Genomic DNA, 24403 nt, shown 5'->3' on the forward strand with positions numbered 1-24403 from the left:
TATTCACACATATGATGCAAAATTGCTCAAATTTGGAATAAATGAACCCAAAAAAAAACTATGCCCATGCAAGAAAGGCGGTGTCACGCCCTCGATAACGTCGTATTAAGATTCGCCCAAACTTGGTGCACATATTTCTCTCAACCTCATTTCGATCCCACATAATTTTTATTGAAATCGAATAACCACTGCCAATTTGTATATATTAAAACTAAATTTCCGTTCGTCCGTCTGTCAGATGTTACAAGCTAGAACTTTCATGGTGCCAAAAATTAACAGCCAGCCCAAATTAAATTTTACTAAAATGTGCGAAATGTGTCTGAACTTTTTTGGTTGTTCAACAAGTTTTGCGGTTCGGTAAGAAAAACACAATTAAGGGCTGCAAATTACGCTTCCATTCCATTATCATTTGATGAAAAACGCTTTCCACGCATGAATGTTTTAGGTCTGGAAAAAATGGAATTCGCTAGGGCTCAAATCTGGTGAATACAATGGATGCTTCAACAATTCGAACTTTAATTCATGGATTTTATCCATTGTCAAAATGCTCTTGTGGCACGGTGCATTGTCCTGATGAAATATATTTTTTTTCTTTTGGAAACTGGGTCTTTTTTCACGAATTTGCTCCTTCAGCTAGTCTAAAAGGTTACAATAATAGTCAGAATTTATTGTTTTACCAGTTTGCAAGTAATCAACAAACAAAACTTCTTTCGCATCCCAACTGATGGTAACACTTTCTTGGCCGATTTTTGGATACGAACAACCAGGTTCCCACCACTCTTTAGCCTCTTGTCGCTTAGTCTCTTGTCTGAGAATGTCGCATTCGAATATGTTTTTGTTCCATTGTTAGCGAACGCGGCACCCATTCTGCACACAAATTTCTTAAACTCAATATTTCAGTCAAAATATTGCTTACACTGCCCAAGGAGATGCCTAGGGCTTATACTAAATCTCTTGCAATCACTCGACGATTTTCCAATACGATATTCGGTATTTTTGTACTTTTGCTTGTACGACCTCGTTTAAATTCAGCAATCCATATTTCTACTGAACTAATTGATGACGAAAAGCCCTTATACACTTTCAACATTCGTTCATAAATTTCCTTTGCTTTTGAACCTTCCAAAAAAAAAACAAATACTGTGATATGTCGATTCTAAATGGCTTCTAAACAAAGAATGGATTGACAAATTGAAATGAAATGAAACTTCACCTACGTTCATATGAAGAGTGTAGAAACATAATGAAAAAAATGTTGGCTAGCAGCAATACCCTCTCTTATCCAACCGCAAAACTTATTGAACAACCTAGTATATGGTCCCGGACCGAGTTTAGCCTCCCTTACTTGTTTTTCTCTTACTTGTTTTCCTCAACCCAATGCAGGTAGTTTCTAAACGCCTCGTTCAAAAATTACGTTTACCAACTTTGCGTTTTAAATTTTGTATGAATTTTTGTTAATGCTCATTTTAGTAAGTACAGTGCATTTTGAATACGACCACAATTTGTTGTGCACTTGTACCGACCTTTATCCTTGAAACGAATATAGGTACATTGATAACCTTAATTTTCGAACCTTCGTCATTCGAAACTACAATTAACGAACCTAAGTTTGGCATTAAAACAGCGCGAAAAATATTTCAATTTAATTTCTGATATGTGGTGGAGCTGGGGTGCGAACACATGACCCTGTGTTGCTGATATGTCTCAAGCATGACCAGACCTGTAGCCAGCCACCCGTGCTTTGTTGTTTTTATGTCATAATTGAACATGCACACAAATCAAATTACCACTTAAAAATGTACCAAAATTTGATGACAGATTTCCAATCAAGTGGGACGATGGCTAGACTAGATAGTATCGGCAAAATCGTGGGCATGTTTTTTTTTCATTTTTATCATTACTGCTGCTATTTATTTATTTATTATTATTTTTTGCCCACGCTGCTGTTTTGTGAGCTGAGTATATGAATGCAATAAAACCATATCACCGTAATTTACATACATACATATGTATGTACCGGATCAGGGATCGGCGAGAACTCAAGAATATGTGTGTATGTGCAGTCATGCGCAGAGCAGTTGGACTTTGTCCGTCTAGCCAATTTATTCTATTGCGTAAGACTCATTGGTCATAGCACTTGGTGTCTGACTGAAGCCATCCATGTCCCACATACGCCCTCGCCATTGGTTCGAATCCTGGCCGATTAGATTGTGGAACGGCGATGGCACTACAGCAGCTGGGCTACATTTTACCGCACCGCCAGAATGATAACACGCAGACCGTTGTGAGTCCTTGATAAGCACAAAGTTCACGCGAAGCAGGCGCCCAATACGCGAAGTCAGAAATACCCGACACGTCGATCAGCCACTACTACACGCAACATCACATGTTCATTCCCATGCGCACGTATGCATTTACTCTTATGTACATATGTACGCATGTAGTCTTATCAATGTATTTGGTAATACCACCAGCAACGGTCGGTTGCGGCGTAAATGTTCGCTAGTCGCTATCGTCTGCGAGTAGACAGCTAACCTAATCGTCTGCATATACGCTGGCAGTCTCAATTGCGCCACACCACACTCTACATACTAATTGGACTGTAGTTATCGCTGAGTTGAAGTGCCGGCCATTTAATCTATTGGGATTGCTCATTTCTAATCAGCACACCAGCGAACTACTCCGAACCGGTAGAAGTGGCTGTCTGAGTGATTGTCTATTTATATACTAGCAAATTTGTGGATTTGCGCTAAGTCTGTTCAAAATCGATGTTTCTGCACCAGACGCGATAGGCTGCTTTATAGAATAGACGAGCTGAAAAAAAATGTATATAAATACATATGTATATGTATATGTACATTATTATAAAGATGTACAATGTTAATATGCTTGTGTTTCGAAATTATTGTGAGATGTTAAAAAGATGTCCACAGAAAAGTCTGGGTCCGAGCTTTTTTTGCGCAGCGTAAGATTAAGCGAAATGTTTAAAGTAACACTTTTGTTTTATATGTGAAAAATGAACATGAATTGGTGTTTGACTTCCAACGGGTATTGACGCCAACGGTATAGTAGATTGGACAGACAGTTTGGTATATATATGTATAAGTATTTGAATGCAGGTTCGCTGTTTTGTATTTAAAGAAAGATTTAATGATGCAGAAAAAACAGTGACGAAGCTGTATTAGCATCGTTACTTTTCTGAACTCACAAAAAAATGTTTGGAGGAATAGACAAGGTAACCTGTTCCTTCTGAATACATACTTTCACACAAAGCGCCTCCTTAAACTGGTGAAAGAAAGCCTTCTCCAAACAAAAGATTATGGCTGTACATATATTACAGATGTACCTATGTGTGATTATTATTAATTGCCATTTAATTCAGTTAAAAATTAAAATAAATAGGAACTCCAGCTGTTAGGGCTATCAGCATTATATGTATTGTGCTTCATGATTTTTTCAATCCTTCTCCTACTTTTTCTTCTTCATTTTGTGAGCTTTTACTACTAGTACGATTTCTGTAAATAGTTCGGCTCCAACGTAACCGAGTACTTCCTAACGAATTCAGATTCATATTTTTTAAACAAATTTCTTTTTAGGTAATTAATAATAGAACTCTTATTTTCGCCAAGCGTTAGCAAGTGGCGCAATAATGAAGCAACTGGTATAAATAAACATATCTTGACAGCGTTGGAAAAGAGCTGTCTTAAATTACATTTGTTTGTAAAATAGTGAGTTATACCAGTTTTATGGAGTATAACCATTGCTCGATAACATTGTTGTAGCTTTCACATGCAAACTTTTCGTCAAGTGCGCCAAGCAGAGAGATAACGAGCAGAGAAATGGCGAATAGAAGAGGCCTACCATGATCCAAATCAGCCTTTAAAATGAGTTTTCGGAATATCTCGACCAGAGGGCAAAGTTTTTCCAGAAAGTTAACATATTTCCCGAATATGAACTAAATCGGACCATAAAAACGATTATTATTTATAACTCAATTAAAGCGCCACCTAGGAGCAGGCACAATTTTTCCAAAACTATTTGTTTTTAATACAGGGTGGCTGATGAAAGCCGCTACCAAAAAAAAATTGAATAACTTTTTTTCTTTTTAAGTTATCTATTCCATTTTTGTTTAGTTTGCAGATTGATCTTTAAAATTTATTAAAATGGATAACTGGGACACGCAAACAAGAATTTGGATAGTCCGCCGCTATCACGCACTGGAGTCCGTAGTTTTGGTACAGAGAGAGTACAGGCGGATGTTTGGCGGCGATCCCCCGAGCAGATGGACCATAATGAGACTGGTGAATAATTTTGCTGAGCAAGGAACAGTCGCAAGAAGACCTTATCATCGAAACCCACCAGTTCGGACGGAGGAAACGATCGCTGCTGTAGCTGCAGCTATACAAAGCAATCCAAGGGTTTCAACAAGAAGCTTATCTGCTCAACTTGGTGTTAGCCGACAGTCTTTGCAAACAATAATGCACAAAGATTTAGACTTATTTCCCTACAAAATTCAAATGGTTAACAAACTGAATGCAGCAGACTTGCCGATTCGCTTGGAATTTTGCCAGAAGATCCTGCAAATGGTGGAAGAAGACCAAAACATGTTAAACTGCCTTTTCTGATGATGTCTGATGAGGCCCATTTCGATTTAAACGGCAATGTGAACAAACAAAATTGTCGAATATGGAGTACTTCTAACCCACAGATACTCCACGAGACGGAATTGCATCCTCTTCGCGTGACAGTGTGGTGTGCGGTTTCTTCACGCTGTATTGTCGGGCCTTATTTTTTTGAAGAAAATGGTCACACCGTTACGGTTACTGGAGACCGTTATTTGAAAATGCTGAAAGAATTTTTCTATCCAGAACTACGCCGAAAGAGAATTCCTTTCAACTCTGTGTGGTTTCAATAAGATGGGGCAACGTCTCACATAGCCCAGACTGTTATGACAGAGTTGCGACGAAAATTTCCCAATAAACTGATTTCAAGAAACTCCGAATTTCGTTGGCCCCCCAGGTCGCCTGACCTTACTGCACCTGACTTTTTCTTGTGGGGTTTATGTAAACAAGAAGTTTATAAAACAAAGCCAACAAATTTGGATGAACTAAAACAATCCATTCGGGCAACAATTGCGGCTATTCCTGTCGCAACTCTCAAAGCAGCAATGAACAACTTTTTACTAAGATGCCGCACTTGTGTCAACGAGTATGGGGGCATTTAAATTCAATTATTTTTAAAACTAGTTAAGCTACATTTAATTAAATTTAATGACCTTCAACTTGAAAAAAAATAAATGAATTCCATACACTAAAAAAAAGTTATTTGAGTTTCTTAATGTAGCAAAATTCATCAGCCACCCTGTATTAATTAATTAATTATTAAAAAATATTTAATATATTAAAAACAGTTAACAATCAGTAAGTTTCGCTGATTTGTCACCTTAACGCTAATGTATTTCTTGATAAGAAATTTATTGTATCAATCTGAAGAACTTCTGTATATCTACACGTAATAATAAAAAGAAATCCAATGCTAATCCTCCTCACGAGGGGCGCAGTCTGCGTGACGTACATACCAGTATTTCTTGTTTTCGTGTCGAGTTATGAAAAACAAGATTTAGTGGAGGTTTAGAAATGTTCAGCTACCGGAAAAATTCATCGTCAATAATTTAATAAGGTAGTATAGTTTTCTTAAAAGCGAAAAGCGAGTCTAATATACCTACATACCCTAAATAAAACGTTATCTTTATTTATTATATTGATAAGTACGAGTATCTATCCGTGGCCGTCATAGCTGCGTCGATTTTTTCTGATTACAAGCCATTCAGTCATTAACAAGTACGACACCAAATATGGGCATGAATCATTAAATGAAAAGTAAGAGTTTTAAAAAAGGTGTGACAATTAAATAACGAGACTGACGCTGTTACACAGTTAATTTTGATTTTATATACGTACGGATCGACCCCTTTGCGCGAAATTTTCTCATGTGTCAAAAACCCAATTTTACGGTTTTTTTACTTACCAACTTTATATGTAATTAGATAATGAACTAATATGACTAAAGTAGAGGTTTTCCCTTTAAAATATTATACTTTTGCGAAGAAAACCCAATATTTCGTCTATGAGAAAATATGCATTGTTACATACAATAAAACATTAAGTAAAATTTTGCCGCAAATGTAAGGATTTAAGCTGCAGTATTTTCCATCTGATGCGTTATAAAATGTAGAACAAATTTGCGTTAAAAAGTTAAGGGGGTCTTCTGGTCTCGAGGCCCTGAAATGAAGGGTTTTTTTGGGGATTGATTGTGACAAATCCTGTGAATATTTAAAAAAAAATTTTTTTTTATTTTAAAGGTACATGTCTTGGCTTTTAAAAAATCGTTTTGACTTTGAAAAAAATTAACACCCGCGACCTTGAAATGGCGCTGAAGACGTCCACCTCCAAACGAAACAGGTCTCCATTTTGGTCACGGTTTTTCCACCTGGGTAATCAGAAAGCAAAAATTAGATATGCGTTGTCTTCAGAGTTGCCCTGGTTAAGTTTTCCCGTGACAGATTTTTTTTTTTTTAATTTTTTTCAAAAGTTATGCAACAATTTGCAAAAAAAATTTTTTTTTGCTCATTTTTTGAACTTTAAAAGGTTATAAAAATGGAATGAAAAAAAATTTCAAAAATCGTACACGGGGAAACTTAGCGGTAAGTTTTCCGAACCTTTTAAGACCAAAACCATTGAAATCGGAGTATAACTACTATGAAAAGTGTGACCAAAATGCTTAAAAAACACGATTTTCGGGGAAACGCGTTTAAAGATAAAGTTTATGATAAAACGGCCGGAGGAGGGTACACTTCGGTGCCCAGAAAAATGTGAAAAAATGCGATTTTCAAAAAATCCTTTCTGTGGCGTATTCTCGCATACACATACAACAAAATTATGCAAAAAAAAAATCGATTTTTTTTTCGCTGGAGACCAGAAGACCCCCTTAATATCGAAAAAGTGCCAACTACGATAATTTCGCGAAAAGGGGTCGATGTGTATGTATGTATGGTATATGTGCATACTTACAACAAACATACAACCCAATATGCGAAACTCCCACTGGATGGTTCAACACTTGACGGGGAGCAAAAATACCATCACCTTTTGACAAATTTATGAACGAATGGTGATGGCCTTCTTAATAAAATACCATACGTATGTAAAGCGTATTAAACAAAGTGAAATAATTATTTTTGTGGTAACTTTTATTTAAATGGCGGGAGGAAAATCCACAAAACGCCAGGGTACTCCACCGTCTGGGAGATCACTGGTGTGTCAGGCAATGCTAAAATTCAATGTTAGCTTCTTTAATGAACGAAATCGAATTTAATTTACTGTATACTTTTCATTTGCATGTGATTACACTGATTGAGAGTCTTTGTAGTTATCGAATAGTTCATATTTACACCTTATTGGGTCTCATTTGTTTCATTTATTTCTTGGTTTACTACTTGCCGCGTATGCATAAGAGTTCACCCTCTGAATCGATGGCATGAATCATGTGTAAGTAACTGCCGTCGTAAGTGCTCCCAACCAATACTCTGTTGATAAGTTTTATATCTTTAACATCGAGCTTACAGTTTTTGAACCAGATCTTTGCTGATAACTTTGTGAAAATTTGTGCAAAAAGGTTAGGTCGATTTCTTGCAAATGACAGAAATCCATTGTGCCATTCCGAGAAAATGTTACTGCGAATCATTCTCAAAGCTTCTTCAACAGGGTATTGAACTGCGATGACAGTGCCATTTTCTGCTGCTTCTTTTGCGATTTGATCTGACTTTGCATTAATAAATAAGTATTTTACGTACGCTTATTTGACACCATGACAATATATAAATATATATATATATATTAATTGGCGCGTACACCCTTTTTTGGTTTTTGGCCGAGCTCCTTCTCCTATTTGTGGTGTGCGTCTTGATGTTGTTCCACAAATGGAGGGGCCTACAGTTTCAAGCCGACTCCGAACGGCAAATATTTTTTATGAGGAGCTTTTTCATGGCAGAAATACATTCGGAGGTTTGCCATTGCCTGCCGAGGGGCGACCGCTATTAGAAAAATGTTTTTATTAATATTGGTTTCACCGATATTCGAACCAACGTTCTATCTGTGAATTCCGAATGGTAATCACGCACCAACCCATTCGGCTACGGCGGCCGCCTATGACAATAAACACTTTATTTATTTGTTTACATTAACCCGTACCTGAGGTATCAAAAGCGACTTGTTTTACATATTCAAAATATGTTATACGAGTATAGATATTAGTACGGTAAAATATAGGCAAACATTCCATTCACAAGGTCATAATTATTTTAACAAGTGTTCGGCATTATTTTAACTTTTTTTTCGAAGGAATGCTTTTTTCATTTTAAAATTTAATTATTTTTAAATTTCAAAAATGAAGTTTTTTATTGGAAAAACAAAGTATAAAAGGGTTAAGTCAATGCAGGCCGAATAAAGCGCGATCCACACAAACGTGCCGGTCAGGGTTCTCTACCTATTTAATATATTAGCACGTACGAACCAATGTACGCATTCGTACTATCGGTAACAGTCCCGTTTCACTTCGATCCCGTACCAGCCCCGATTAGTCTCAAAGAAATTTTTGCTTGAGCGAGACCGGACCTGTAACGCATGGTCGTTAGTGTGAATGCCCTACTTTGCCGTTCAGTCAGATTTTACCTACCAAAACGTGCTAATAACGAAAGAAATGTAGACTTTTGAAAAAGGTAAATATACGTCAAATATAGGATGGGCCATGTAAAATTTGCTTTTTGAATCGGCTATAAAAAAAACGAATCAATTTTTTTCAAAATTTTTTTTTTATTTTGAAGATTGAACGTTCTCATTTATGAATGAAAAATAATATCGTTCAAATGACTGCTTTACAGTAGGCCATTCGATCAACCAAATTTTTAAGCACATTTTCGATTGTTTGGGCTCCAATTTCATGAATGGCAACTTCGATTTTGTGTTTTAAAGCATCAATCGGCTCTGGATGGTTCGTATAGCATTTGCCCTTAACGGCTCCCCACAAAAAATTGTCGAACGGGCTTAAATCACAGCTCCGAGGCGGCCAATTGATATCGGAATTTCGGCTGATTATTCGGTTTTCAAAAACCGTAGCCAAAAGCTCGAGTGTAACTTTGGCAGTGTGACAAGCTGCACCGTCCTGTTGAAACCAAATGTCGTCCATGTCATCCTCTTCAATTTTTGGAAACAACTCATTGAGCATGTCACGGTAACGCTCGCCATTTACTGTAACCGCAGCTCCTCGCTCATTTTCGAAAAAAAAATGGCCCGATGATGCCGTCAGACCAAAAACCGCTCCAAACAGTGACTCGTTGTGGATGTATTTGCTTCTCTACAGTAACGTGTGGATTTTCTGAACCCCAAATCCGACAATTGTGCTTATTGACTTAGCCACCGATGTGAAAATCAGAAAAGAAGAAGAAGACTCACCTCTTTGGAAATAGGTTTTCAATATTTCCCAATTTTGTTCAAGCGTATAGCGCCCCATTTCGTAAATGTCAAACCTTTAAGTAAATTATGAACACATTTGACATATCATTTGTGTTACCATTCTCAAAAAAATAGGTGGTTCAAAAAGCAAACGCTATATGGCCCACCCTGTATAAATACGTGTATAAAGAACTTATTTTACTTAAAATTATGTGGATGCATATCCAGTTACAGACTTATGGAAAAAACTACATACTAATTATGTATTTATATTAACTGAAGTAGTCGGAAGTGCGTAGGTTCAAATATCCATGCATGAATCATCAAATGGTAGAAAGATTTTAGTGGTCAGCCAATGGCACACTTCCGAGAGTATTTCTGCCATGAAAAAGCTCCTCATAAAATATATCTGCTTTCGGAGTCGGCTTAAAACTGTAAGTATTTCCATTTGTGGAAAAACATCAAGACGCACGCCACAAGTAGGAGGAGTAGCTCGGCCAAACACCCAAAAAGGGTGTAAGCGTCAATTTTATATATTTAAGTATATATGTACATATATAATTTTATCTTCTTTATCAAGAATGAGAGATATAATAGCTAATTCTTCAATCAGAAAGTTAAACGATACTTTCGGTCGCAAAAAATATGAGCAACCAATTAAAAGACTTTTGTCTTGATGGAGCGAAACTGAACTGTGAAGTGAGTGAGAACGTATACTCGTACTGTGAACGTGATGGCACTTTACCAAACCGAGAATGGACCGAAACCGAACCGTAACCGGCACGATGGCGTGGATCGGGCCTAAGCGTATAGAAAAATTAATTGTCATATACTTATTTCACTTTGTTTAATACACTTTGTATATACAATATGTAAATAAGAAGAACAACAAAGCGGGTACAAAGTACACATTGAAAAAGTTGCGTGTTTCTTAGCCGCATTATGCGCCGGTGTGAGTGTACTATATTGGCGCTGAAGTGCGAGCTAAGCCTAAGTCAAACGATTACTATGATTTGTTTACAGAAGCGAGAATTGCTGCCTTCGAAAGAAAAAGCTTCACCTTAAGCAACTGGCGGTCCCTGGCTTTTGGGCATACGTGTTTCTTCTATAGCTGTCTCAGTTTATCTATTTAAAAGCCACAGCCCTACAAGTGAAAACATTTATTGTTTTATTTAACAATAATACTTCCGATTTATTTTAATCAAAACTTTCCGCTTCGAAACTCGGGTTTAAAATTGATGGTGATTGAATTTGTTTAACTATAATTTAAATGGCGGAATGAAAGTCCACAAAACGCCGGGGTATTCCACCGTCGGTGAGATCAAAAACTGTATTTTGTCACAAAACTGTACTCGTCTGTATCGTTATTACGGCAGCTTCTTCCTATTTGAGTTTATATAGCCCGACGTAAAGATGTATTTCGACATGGAACTGTACTTATCTATGCCGTTACTACGGCATCTCGTTATTTTTATTTCTAGTTTTATTTCAGTTGAGCTGAATTGTTTTTTATTTCAAATCGTTGGTTTGATATATTTCTTTTTCTTGCATTTCGTTTTCATTTATAAATTGAAGTTTCTTTTGATTTTTAAAGTGTTTTTATGTTGTGTCGTGATTCAATTATTAAAGGTTTGCTCACTAGTGACATTCGATTTTTGACACTCCCTTACAAAAGGTATTTAAGAAGGTGAATAAAGTGAAAAATATTAAATCTTTTGTAGTAAAAATGGTACCAAAAAAGAATTTTCTTACTTAAATGGAAACAAACTGCGAATGATTCAAAAAATTAATTTTAATTAATATTTGAATGTAATGAATTTATTAGCGGAAATTGCCAAGTCTAATATTATATTAAAACAAGAAATTATTTCACTTACATAATCCAAGATTTTATTTTGTGAACTAATTTTTAAATTTAAAATCGATCGCAAAGTTGCGAAGTTTCGCCAATATGAAACTATTTTGTTAAAAATAAATAAATAATTGGTTCGTACAATTCTGTTAGGTATTTGACCAAGATCCTGCTCCTATTTGTAGCGCGCGTTCCACAAATGGAAGGGCCTACAGTTTTAAGTCGCTTCTGGTAGATGGTTTCTTATGAGAAGCTTTTTCATGCTGGTACTGTGCTTTGCTAAGCCTCCTCTGCACACTTCATCCATCCATGGGAAGGTGGGCTCATTGGAAATAAGTTCCGTCAATCCCAATTTTTTTATAATAAGGTATGCAATGTTATCGATCGCGTCGGGACTACCCAATTATTCTCCCTGTCGTAACTCTTTGGGAAATGCTAGCTCTTTGCAAAACATAAATTCCGTCTAAATCATCACATCATAAGAAATAAAGCTTTGTAAATTCACCACTCATCGATCTCGGTTAAGCGGTATGTATTCCATGTCATACTACCATAGTCCTGAACATATCGATGAAAACTCTTTAGCGAGTTGTTGCTCGTAAGCAGACCATTTTGAAAATGAAATGTGTCTTCTAAAAATTTTACTTTTCCTCCACTTTTACTCAAAATTAGGGCTAGCTCACTAGGGCTAGCAGCAACCCAGTATCTTGCTAAGGGAGCCGATTTGTCAAGAGAGAACGAGAAAGCTTTTTATCACTGAATCATGATCTTGTCTGAGCTCGGCTTCGAAATTAATTAATTTAATTATTTTTTAACCGATACTTCTCTGCGACCTTCTTATCGAGATGCCATTTTGCGGCTGTGTCGAAAGAACCTTTTAGATTATCGGCCGAACGTCGTTTTGCATGTCAAAACAAGTCTTTGTGGTGGCTTCTACGTCCGAAAAAAAAATAAAATTAAAATAAAACTTTCAGTTAAAAACTTGCTCACAACTTAACGACAATTTTGATGAAAATTTTTCCTTAAATCCTTAAATTATTGTAAATTTTGTACAAAGTTAGGAACTAAGATTTATGAGGTGTTTGTTATATGTACAATGAACTACGTATTTTTTATAAAAAATTAACGAAAGAGCTTAGCATGGAAAGCATGGAAAATATTTAAAAAACGTGAAATGACTTAATTATGTCACCACAAGTGTACACACAGACATAAATACGTATGTACATATAGTTATGCTACAAATGCTCGGTAATCAAGACAACTTTATGGCTGGCGACACACTTGAAACACGCGTGTTTGTTATAATTACTACTATTATTATTTATTTATTAATGTTTTTTTTGGGAGATTAGCATGCGTATCCATGATAGTCGCTATATGACTACAATAAAATATTATGGGGTTAATTCGAATTCAATGACATTGTTTTAACACCAGAAATGAAAATTTATTTTTCAATAAAAAAATATATGAAAAAATCACCGACTGCTTTGCACTTTAGTACCACAGCGCTGAAAAGTTCTATACTTGGGGTTTTTCGCCAAACCATAAGATGGGTGCCGTAATGGCATGCTTGCCGGCTTCATTTCCATATTCATGCATGTATGTATGTGCGTATGAATGTTTATGTTTATGTATGAATGTACCATCGTATCAGTCGGGGGTTGTTATCAGTGGCAAAGTTCAGATCTGGCAGCTGAAAGCGCAATTTCTATAAACTCGCCTGAACCGGTTAGGCATTCTGAAAATACTATAACGGTACCGCATAATCGCAAACAAATAATAAACGCCTGTGCATATGTATGTGCTATTTACAAATTTATTTACATATGTACATATCTATGTGTATATTTTGTAACTTTAATATTACAGGCAGCTTCCTATTAATGCAAATCATCATAGTCATTAATTTATAAAGCATTTTCAATGACAATGCCCAATATGTACTTACATCCACATGTACATGCATGCACTTCATCGCTTCGATGGAATCCATGAACATTAAGATTTTGCTACGAATTGTAAAAGTGGTCTATTATAAATACTTATACATATGTAAATACTTATACAAGTATGTAAAGAGTGATCAATTTAGAGGTATCGGATTTTAAATTAAAATAAAACAATTAAAATTCAAATTATTATTATTTTTGTGTAGAACCATTAATGGCATTCATTTTTTAAAGACAATCCCTTTCAAATGTTGGCCGCAACGGCACCATAATTCGGCCATCCGTAAACACCAATTTTGAATGACTCGTTGGAGGACTTCGGTCGGTATCTCTTGGATAACTTTAGTAATGTTGGCTTCCAATACCTTAATCGAAGCTGGTTTATCCGCAAAGCATTTAGAATTTACATACCCCCACAAATGACAGTCCGAAGGTATGATATGGCACGACCTTGGTGGCCAATCCACTGATCCGAGACGGGAGATAAACTGTTCACCGACACGACGACGCAGTAAATCCCTTGCTCCACTAGCTGTAATGGCAAGTAGCGCCGTCTTGCTGGAACCAAATGGTGTGGAGATCACGGGCTTCAATTTCCGGCATCAAAAAGTCGTTTATCGATTTTGTAAACTATATTATGTTGAGGCGTAAGTCTTTCCATAATGAAATGTCAATGAATACTAAAATAATTATGTATTTAGTTTGACAGTAGTCACGAGTTATCTGTCAAAACACCCTCCAATCTGATCCCCCTTTATAATAAAATCCTTGTCATCGCATCTAAAATTCTCTATTTCAAAACAATCAGTATTGCTGTTATTGGTTCCAAAGGAAAGATGGTATTGATATACTATAGGTGGGCATGGGAATAAGTGGTTCGTACAGACTAAAATCATAAAAGCCTCATTATTGGTGCTCATTTAATAACTGTAGGAAAAATTTCATTTTGGGGTTCTTCTGCATAAATCTTACGTTCCAGAGATTCATTCAAATCAGAGCTGCAAGATGGTGATTACGCAAACATAAACTCATCAACTTATCTTATGGATTTGTTAAGAACCCAACGTGCACAAATGTAAATTATCCGTTACTGCCTATGTATTCTCCCGTTCGCCACATCTATTAGAACAAAGTATGAATAAGTCTCACTTTGGTGGTTAGCTCACCATATAAGCAAGTGAATTCTAATTGCACTTGATTTAAAAAGTCGACATAATTAAATGGAAAAACGACTAATAAATCATCGCATGTGCACATCTCAAAATGGTATTTTTAAAAGTAGTTTTAGTCGAGAAGCCGTTGACACTTAAAAAATACATTCCTACACTTCCAATGCGTACCGTAAGTCAAAATTCTTCTTCTTCTTGATTGCGACAGCGATAACGGCTGAAGCGACTTTAGCCGAGTTCAACAAAGCGCGCCAGTTGCACACACCCAGTGAAGCCAAGTCTTTCTCCACCTTCCATCTTTCCAACGTAAAGGAGGTCTTCCTCATCCTCTGCTATCACCAGCAAGTACTACATCGAATACTTTCAGTGATGGAGCGTTTATATCCATTCGAATGGCATTGCTTAACAAGCGGAGCCCCTGGATTTTTATTCACTGCACTATATCTACGGGCGGCCGCCGTAGCCGAATGGTTAGTGCATGACTACCATTCGGAGTACATAAGTTCGAATCTCCGTGAAGCACCAAAATTAAGAAAAAGTTTTTTCGGTAATATCGGTCGCTTCTTGGCAGGCAAAGGCAAACCTCCGAGTATATCTCTGCCATGAAAAATCTCCTCATGAAAAATCTCTGCCGTTCGGAGTCGGCTTAAAACTGTGGTCAGAAAATTAATTTTATTCTTCCGCTGAACGAAAAGAACGCGACCACCCAATGCGTTTTCGCTTCGCTTCAAGGGCTTGGGATCGACTTGAAGAAAATGAAGACTTTTACCGAAAAATCATATTTTCGGATGAAGCTCATTTCCATCTCGGCGGGTATGTTAACAAGCAAAATTGCCGCATTTGGGGCTCAGAAAACCCGCCACACTCGAAGAAAAGCCGATACATTCACAACGAGTCACTGTTTGGTGCGGATTTTGGTCGAGAGGCATCATTGGTCCATTTTTCTTCGAAAATGAGCGAGGAGTGGCCGTAACCGTCAATGGAGAGCGTTACCGGGCCATGTTGAACGAATTTTTGTTCCGAGAAATTGAAGAGGAGGATGTTGGTGGCATTTGGTTCCAACAAGAGGGCGCTACTTGCCACACAGCGAATGCTCCGATAAATCTTTTGCGCACTGTCTTCGAAGATCGCATTATCAGCCGAAATTCTGATATCGTTTGGCCGCCTCGGAGCTGCTATTTGACGCCGTTGGATTATTATCTTTGGGGTGCCGTCAAAGACCAATATTATGCCAACAAACCAGCAACAATTGATGCACTGAAGAGCAACATACGCGATGTCATAGCTGAAATACAGCCGCATACAATCGAAAATGTGTAGAAAAATTGGACCGATCGTATGGGATGGTGCATGGCTAGCCGAGGCAGCCATATGAATGAAGTTGTGTGCCATCATTAACCGGAAGGATTGTACTTCAAAATAAAAAAAACAGTTTGGAAAAATATTGAGTAGTTTTTTTTATAGCATTTTTATTCCGTAAAGTTATATGGCGGACCCTGTATACACTATATATAGGCATCGCCGTAAGGCTCATACAGCTCATTTTTCCATCGTCTGGGCAAATCGCCGTCGCCAACAGATAAAGGTCCAAAAATCTTCCGCAGAATCTTTCTCTCGAACACTCCAAATCCTAACGCTTCATCTGATGTAGTCATTGTCTATAGAGAGACTTATAAAGTATGATTTTTGCCTGTCGTAAAGGCAATTGAGTAGTAAAATTGCCTACTTAGTAAAGGGTTTTCCAATAAGAGGTGTTATTTTGATATTCAAAGAAAAATGATATTTTTTAATATAAATGATCGGATGTTTATTTCATTATAAAGAGTGGAAAATAATGACAAAATGACCACCACGACCAGGCTTACAGGGCAATGTCCTTTTCATGAAATTTTCCTCAACCGAATTGCAAAGTGGCTGCCCGAATTCCATCTTTGAGGTCTTGAATCGACCCTGTGCTGTTGGCGTAGACCTTCTCTTTCACGTGGCCCCAAAGAAAAAAGTCAAAAGATGTTAAATCACAAGATCTCGGTGGCTAATTGTGATCAGCTCTTCGAGAGATAACACGGTCCGGAAACTTTTCCCGTAAAAGATCAATGGTTTCGTTGCTTGTATGGGACGTAGCGCCTTCTTGTTGAAAATAAACGTTGTCCAGATCAATACCATCCAATTCCGACCATAAAAAATCGTTAATCATCTCTTGATAGCCTTTTATATATTTAAATAACACCTCGCAAGCAATTTCTCCCAAATCTCACTGACTGCTCGTTTTCGACTGTACCTGGCAGCAGTTTTAGCAAAGCGAGCTTGTGCATGATTACCATTTGGTTGGTACCGGTTTCAATGCCCGCTGCAAATATGGAAAATTAGGAATAGGAAGTGTTTCTCTTATAGCAAACGTCACATTTTGGAGGGGAAGCTCGGCCTATTTAAGTCACAATATATTATTCTAGCACTAATACTAAAGATTATCAATTTTTTATTACCTGCCTACTGGTTCGCGAAGCTTTGGTGCTAAAATGGTGCTAAAAATAAGCCAATTTTATATGTCTGCGAAAATAGACGTAGCAATTATGGCCGTCTGCAAAAACAAAACGAGTTATACAAAGAAATTTGATAAGCTCAAGCGCTGGAGACGGTAGACGTGAAATCCAGACAAAAAATCTTGTTTTCTGAAAATAAAATTATCTTTAAATTCCGTGAGAGTGAAAGGATTGAGAGGGTTATGGCAAACCACCACCTGTTGGGCTGACTGATTACATCAATGGGAAAGTGAATGTATGTACATATGTACATACATACATATGTACGACTACGCATGGATTTGCATTTGCATCGCAGAGCGAGAGATATGACTTCGTTGCAATGATTCATTATTAAATCGTACGGAAATTTACGAAATTTAACGAGGCGACACGGCACATATAAACGCAGATCGTATGCGTCGGCTACCAATAACAATCCCCTCAGCCGCAGCTGGTGTTTACTTTCTACGATCAAATACTCCGCGTGGTTCGACTAAGAGTTAAAGCAGACGTATGATAAGACTTCTAGGTTGGTCTACGCGTGTAGCAAACAAACAAAAAACCAGCAATAAAAAAAGTATCAATAAACAAGTGTGCGACTCGCAGGGGTAAGGAGCGTAATGCCAATTTTTATGGTCGGTGTTATTTTATTTTAATATACTGTCTGGGTGGTTACTGGACTATGGCAGCGCGTTGTTCTTGTTTAGCTTTTTGTTGGTAGTTTGTGAATTTCAAGCTCATTGCCGTCACGTAGCGGTGTGGTGTGTTATCGGAGATCAGAGTTACGTTATCGTAGATCAGCATACACAAAACGAACACACGCACGGACCGCATTTCTGCGCTCAACCGCCCGCCACCCACTCGAGCAGACACCCCTATGAATTCCTGTGTTCTAAAAAGTCAAACACAAAAATCAAATGACAGACCCACATACACATTCATACATAGTCTCATTGTAGTCATGTTTGTTACCTTGTCGCCGACCCCTCATCGCTCTACCGTACCAAACCAGCAGCAAAGCTTTAATTTGTGCTTAAAGCAGGCTGAGGGCCCCTCGCAAAAATGACACTAACAACCAATGTACAGCAGATGACAACAACAATGCCAACAGTGACAAAGATGCCAACTTATTTACTCTTGGCCTCACGTAGCGCGATAATAAGCAAAAGCGACCGCACATGCGTATTCATACACGAGCTTGCACAGTTAAATTTGGGTTTATGTACATGGGCAGCCGCCGATAAGCAGATAAGATCGACCCACCATTCGATGCGTGAACAGGTGAATTAGTTTTGAAAGGAATGCGATGGCAAGTGCGTGTAATCAGCTGCCTTTCCCGCAATGTTTTCGCATAAGAGTTCCCGTTAAGAATAGCCATTCACCCCACCCTATTGAATGTCTGCCTGATAGCCATAGTGCTAGCCTCTCGCCACTCGCGCTCCCCCGCTGGCCTGTCTGATTTAATAAACGCTCCATACATTCTCTACAACTACTCGCCGTTCAGTATGTAGAAGGTGGCTGATAAGATGTATGATTCTTATCGCATACGCTCGTGCTTACCCATATATGAGAGCATTCGCTAACAAACGCACTCAGTTGTCGTGAAATCGCCCCACACAACGGTTCTAAGAGTATAGTTAAAAGAAAATCAAATCAAATTAGACTCCAAATCGCAAAAAGTTGAAAACTAAAATAACTAAAAAAATAAGCAAAAACTATAAAACCTGCTACACGATGGCAGTACAAAATTCTCAATTTCCCAGCAGTGGCCTTAACTCTGTCTTCGTGCCAACGAGCGCTTACTACCAGCACCTGAATGCCGCCTCTGCCGCTCTAGCTGCCTATGAGGGTTGGACCCATTTGGACTTTCTGTCGACACATATAGCTCACTCGCCGTCCGCGCCACCTGATGAGACGCTACAAATGCACCACTTAAGATTCCCAACACCGCCAATAACACCACCATATAATATTAGCGCATACAAGCTAGCCACCCGTCCACATACAACGGCCACACGTACGCGATCGGTCATAATGAAAATTGGGCAGGATCAATCGGATAGTAGTATGCCACCAACACCAGATCATGCCGATGATATTGCTGTGGATATTGTTGGATTGGATGACGCCGCTGCTAACACTGAAGCGCTGCACCATGAAACTGGTATAACGATGACGACGTCAACCACTAGCAGCGCCAGCTCGACCCCAAAACGCAGTGAATACGTCTGCGAATGGAGCGGTTGTGACAGGTGAGTTGAAGCAATAAAAGCAACAGTAATAAATTAATCATTTTTCGCTTACTGCACCTTGTAAGAAATTAAACTACTTCCTACACTGATAAGAGTCGTCATTTTTCGACTTATGTATGTATTTACATACAACCATAACCTTACCTGTGCATCGACACACACACTATGTAGTCTGACACACACTACAAAATATTTTTCATTGACGACTTGAATTCCTTGATATGGACTATAAAACATATACATGCAGCTTATGTACATACATATTTGCATATACATATATTTGGATTTAGTCATTCGCCGTTAACTTACACTTTTTTTAATTACATCTAATAAATTCGTCCATTCGCTTTTTCTATAACCAATCCATATTAAAAAAGCTACGTTCCTTTCATATTTCGATATGAATATTTACTGAACCTCAACCTTTTCCGTTCTGCTTATTTTATTACAGAGATCACAGCACCCTCGAAGCATTAGCCGCTCATGTAACCAAAGTTCATGCAGTCGCTTCCCCCGTCGATGGCTTGTACTATTGCCGTTGGAACGGTTGTACACGCATGCGCGGCTTCTCTGCCCGCTATAAGATGCTCGTACATGCACGCACCCACACCAAAGAGAAGCCCCATCAATGCCATCTCTGCACAAAAAGTTTCTCTCGAGCAGAAAATTTAAAGATTCACATTCGTTCACATTCGGGCGAGAAACCATACCTATGTACTTATGAAGGTTGCCATAAAGCCTATTCAAATTCGTCGGATCGTTTCAAGCACACCCGCACCCATGCTATGGATAAACCGTATATGTGTAAAGTGCCCGGTTGCCAGAAACGGTATACAGACCCATCATCGTTGCGCAAACATGTGAAAACTTTCAAACATGCTATACAATTGATTGGTACCGCTGCTGTTACACCCATCAATAGAGCCATTATTGGTGGAGCAGAAACGGCAGCAGCTCCATCTGCTCTACAGACACATAGACCCTGCATAATTCCAACTCTTACACAGAATGCCGTAACTGTAGCAGAAAACCACCATCTGCATTCTGATGCCTATTCAAAAGGTTACAGCGACACGACAATACCGGTTTGCCAACTCTGCGCACCGCCACCACCGCCACCTCACTACTATCTACATGCCATGGAAGAGGATATTTGCAACATCAAGGCAGCTCAACTCGATTACTATTATGCCACAACAGATCATTCTCCGGCCACTAACAGTACTGCATCCAGCAATTGCTGCAGTTCCAATGTACATGGCGATCAGAGTACTGGGTTCCCCATGGAACTAGAAACTCCCCTCGACTTGCGAGTGAATCGAAGTTGAAAGCGAACAAATTTGGATACAATTCGAATTAAAAAGCGCTAACTCTAGTCTAGCAGATTAGTCTGTAATCAAATACACACACACACACATACATGTGCATAAAAGATGGATTAAGGGATTCATGAAATTACAATTTTTAATTCTCCAACAAATACTGAATACTGCTCACATAATACGAGTACTACCAATACTGTTGTTTTGTTATTGCATGTGTTTTTTTATCAAGACTGTTTTATTTTGAAAACAAAATAAATTAAAATAAGAAATTAAATGAAGTGGTTGTACATTTTCTTTATTACAATTTTTGAGGAAGACTAATCCAAGTTACAATAAATTAACAAAGCATTTGTTTATTTGCTTTCATGACACAATGCTTAAACAATCATTAAATTTCATTAGCTATTGAAATGAATCCGCCACAAAACTTTAACACATAAAATAAAACAAATCTGAGCCATGAAAATGCGGCCAAACAATGAGAGATCTCGTTATATCACGAGAAGACATATCTCAACACCATAAAACATTCCTCACAAATTTTAGGAGGAAGGGTGCTTACGTGACAGTCCTTGGCTGCTAAAACACCGGGTCTTTCCAGTAACGTATAACCGACTGTAGTCTGGCTTGCTTTAGTGTTTTAGGTAAACAAAAAACAAAATCACTTCATACTTTTATAAAAACCGAATATCACTATTTGGGGACGAAGCCAAGCCGAACTGAACTCCGACCTATTTTATCGATACTCGGCCCAAGTCGAACCCGATCTTCGGTCGATCCTTACACATTTTCCTGTACTTCACAAACCGCAATAAATAATTTGCTTCAGTGTAATTTAATAAAAATTTTATGTTTTCTACCCTTGAGTTTTCAATGGAGGTAGATGGGTAATGCGGATAATTGCTTGAATTTAATAATTCATTAATGTTAAGATCATACTAAGATAAAGCCAAAGTATATGCGTAAAAGTAGGCAGTGTCAAGAAGGCATTCGAAAAAGTTTATGTGCTATGTATCAAGTTTAGTAGTGTATGGGAGTGTTTTAGATACACATACATATATATTTGAAAATGGGATATCTATTTTCCAATATACACCAAAATGGTCGCAATTTTTCGTTTCAACAAGTACTTATGCTTTCATATTATTTGAATTCTTTGAAATTAATGTTTTGCGGTTATTGTCGTCCTTTGTCATTTTGAATACAGACAAAGCTTGGGCCAAAGCTAACATGAGTGTCCACCTACCATCGTTCCCACGACACCCAATTGTACGTTACCGTAATGACACTATTCCCCCAAAACATGTGGTTGATGTTTTATGATGTCACAACAATAAACCTACTATGGGTCAAGCCGGCATGAGAAACAAGTTTCGAATAGACATGTATTATCACTTACAGGTCGCATGCACTCCTCTTGTCCATATTTTTAAAGTAATTTTTACGCTTTACTTTATTGCTGCGTATTTATGAAGTGCAAGCCATCATCTCTGATCTCCACAGGCCTCTCATTAAGAAAACGCTCGCCATTCTTTCGAAATTGCAGATAAAGCCTGTGTTCCACATTCACATTTGTTCTCAATGCAACGTGACCAGGAGCATTGCCTTCAACTCCACCCATTTTTTTTACACCTAAATAGTTGGTGTCAACAGTGTACGCACAACAGACACCATGGCGCTCACATAAATTTCGTATCCGCTCTACATTCCGCACGTAATGAGTTTGCATACGTATACGGCGCACATATGTGTCCAACCAATAGAAACGATCCAATCCATCAATTGCTATCATTGCACAATCAGAATGTTTCATCAGCAATCCGTCTGCAAATTCCAAAGCTGCATCGAAGTCTTTTGAGCTGTAACAATTCAATAAATGTACCGATTCAAGGGACTTTTCCACCACTTCTTCCAATTCAGCAGTAGTATATTGTTCTCCAGAAGAAATCACCAAACGTTTGATTTGCCGTGCAAAGTGTTCCATATCGAATTTATGTTGTAAATCAATAAAAATAATATCACAATTACGACCACCAAAATAGGTAGGCGTGAGGCAACGCGCCATCAACCTCCACAGAAGCATACTTTTACCCGCTTCCGATGAACCAGAAATTTCAATCAACGATTTGCTGAAAGGTGCGCCACTGGGAAATACCTCTGGATCCATGTCATGCAGCGCTGGTCGCTGATAAGCTAACTCCTCCATACACCCTTCAAAGGCATTAAATATTTTGCAAGCCATTTAAATCTTTTTAATATTGCCGCCTATAAACTCACATACAATGTGCCCAATAATGAAGTCAGCTGTGTTTGACAGCAAACAAAACATAGTGCTTCAGTTTTAAGACATGGCAATAGCAGAGAACGTAAAATTCATGAATTTACGTTCTCTGGCAATAGTTTAAGTTTTGCACAAAAGGTACTATATAAATTGAGGATTTATTGCAGAACTGTGAACTTTTAACAAAAGCAATTAAAGTACGTTCAAATATGCAGTGATTAGCATAACCCACAAAAATTAACCGTTCTCATATGGAAGATTAGACGTCAAGAAATTTGTTTGATAAAATATTATTGTTTTTGGTTTATTTATAATATAGTAATATAATGCAGAGAACACAGGGTCGTACAGCGAAAAGTATATTTATAATCTCGGATTTCGGAAATTTTGTGTAGGTAATGTCGCTTTTTAATTACGGATTGGGAGTTATAGTACGTTCACGTATGTATTAATCACCTATAAATCCACCAAATTAATCTACCCGTTCACATATGGCAGATTACCTGCAAAAGTGAGAATCAGCTGTCATTACTGCTTTGAGAGGTTTTTCTTCATAGAAATTATTTTGGTGGAATATTTCGATGTTTTTGGTTTATTTAATTATTATTGACGATATGAAGAAAAAACACAGAGAAGGAATAGCTAATTTAATTGCGAAATTGGCTGCTAATAATAAACACTTGGAGGAAATCCGTAAACGACGTTTACTGAGGTTGCAAAAAATTATGGCAGCAATGCGCATGGGATATTCTATATTCCATTTTATAATAAGTAATAAGAGGACAAAACTTTTATGGGCACACGCTTTTTTTCTGTAAAATGAATCCATATGTAACTAATAATATTTAAAAAAAATGTATTATAATTATGTTAACAGACCTGTTTTCTTTGCCGGCATCCATTACATTTAGTTTTTATTTTGATGTTTCTCCTTACATTCGTAATAATAATTATGGATAACACAGAAAACACAGCGTTGTATGCCAAAAAGTATCGTTATTATCTAGGATTATTTTATAATCTCAGATTTTGGGACAGAAATTTTGTACGGGAAATCGCGCTTTTTAATTACAGATTTTGAGTTAAGCGCGAAAAAGTAGATAATCTATTAGTTATATGTAAACCTATTATTATGAGGTTTTGCTGAACTTTTATTGAATTGAATTTTTATTAAGACTGTTAAATTAAATATTCGAGAAAAACTAAGTATTTGACTAAAAACTACTAAGTCGACTTTAGTTGTTTTATCAAAAGTACATAAATATATATTATAATTTATACGAATTAACCCAATTTTATAAATTAGCTGTCCCAATAAACTAGAAAAGAAAAAAGTGCAAATAGGAATTTTAGTTAAAACAAAATTGGGGTCCTCGTTGTTGTTGTAGCAGCATAAAAAATTCCCCATATATGGAAAATACTGCTGAAGTGACAGTCCTTGGTCGGATATAAATCCGGGTCATTCCGATAACGTAGAACCGACTGTCGTGGGAACGAACGTGGGGTCCTCATGCCTATTGATGGTTGTATACAGAGAA

The 24403-nt window shown here is 37.5% G+C and overlaps 2 protein-coding genes across 2 annotated transcripts; one reads left to right on the forward strand and one right to left on the reverse strand.

The window, feature by feature from the left end:
• The first annotated feature begins 18082 nt into the window (after window positions 1–18082).
• LOC129244660 (zinc finger protein GLIS2 homolog) lies at window positions 18083–20863 on the forward strand. Its single transcript, XM_054882413.1, has 2 exons — window positions 18083–19259; window positions 19711–20863. The coding sequence occupies exons 1-2, from the start codon at window positions 18742–18744 to the stop codon at window positions 20585–20587; spliced, it is 1395 nt and encodes a 464-aa protein (XP_054738388.1). The 5' UTR covers window positions 18083–18741; the 3' UTR covers window positions 20588–20863.
• Window positions 20854–23105, reverse strand: LOC129244661 (DNA repair protein XRCC2). Its single transcript, XM_054882414.1, has one exon. The coding sequence runs from the start codon at window positions 22824–22826 to the stop codon at window positions 22038–22040; it is 789 nt and encodes a 262-aa protein (XP_054738389.1). The 5' UTR covers window positions 22827–23105; the 3' UTR covers window positions 20854–22037.
• Window positions 23106–24403: the final 1298 nt, after the last annotated feature.

Source organism: Anastrepha obliqua, chromosome 4 (assembly GCF_027943255.1).
Source record: "Anastrepha obliqua isolate idAnaObli1 chromosome 4, idAnaObli1_1.0, whole genome shotgun sequence".
Lineage (NCBI taxonomy): Eukaryota > Metazoa > Arthropoda > Insecta > Diptera > Tephritidae > Anastrepha > Anastrepha obliqua.

Excerpts from the sequence above, each read along its gene's own strand:
- LOC129244660 (XM_054882413.1), top strand. The coding sequence starts at position 18,742 with ATGGCAGTACAAAATTCTCAATTTCCCAGCAGTGGCCTTAACTCTGTC. Across the intron at positions 19,260-19,710 it reads GAATGGAGCGGTTGTGACAG|AGATCACAGCACCCTCGAAG; the intron begins GTGAGTTGAAGC and ends ATTTTATTACAG.
- LOC129244661 (XM_054882414.1), bottom strand. The coding sequence starts at position 22,826 with ATGGCTTGCAAAATATTTAATGCCTTTGAAGGGTGTATGGAGGAGTTA.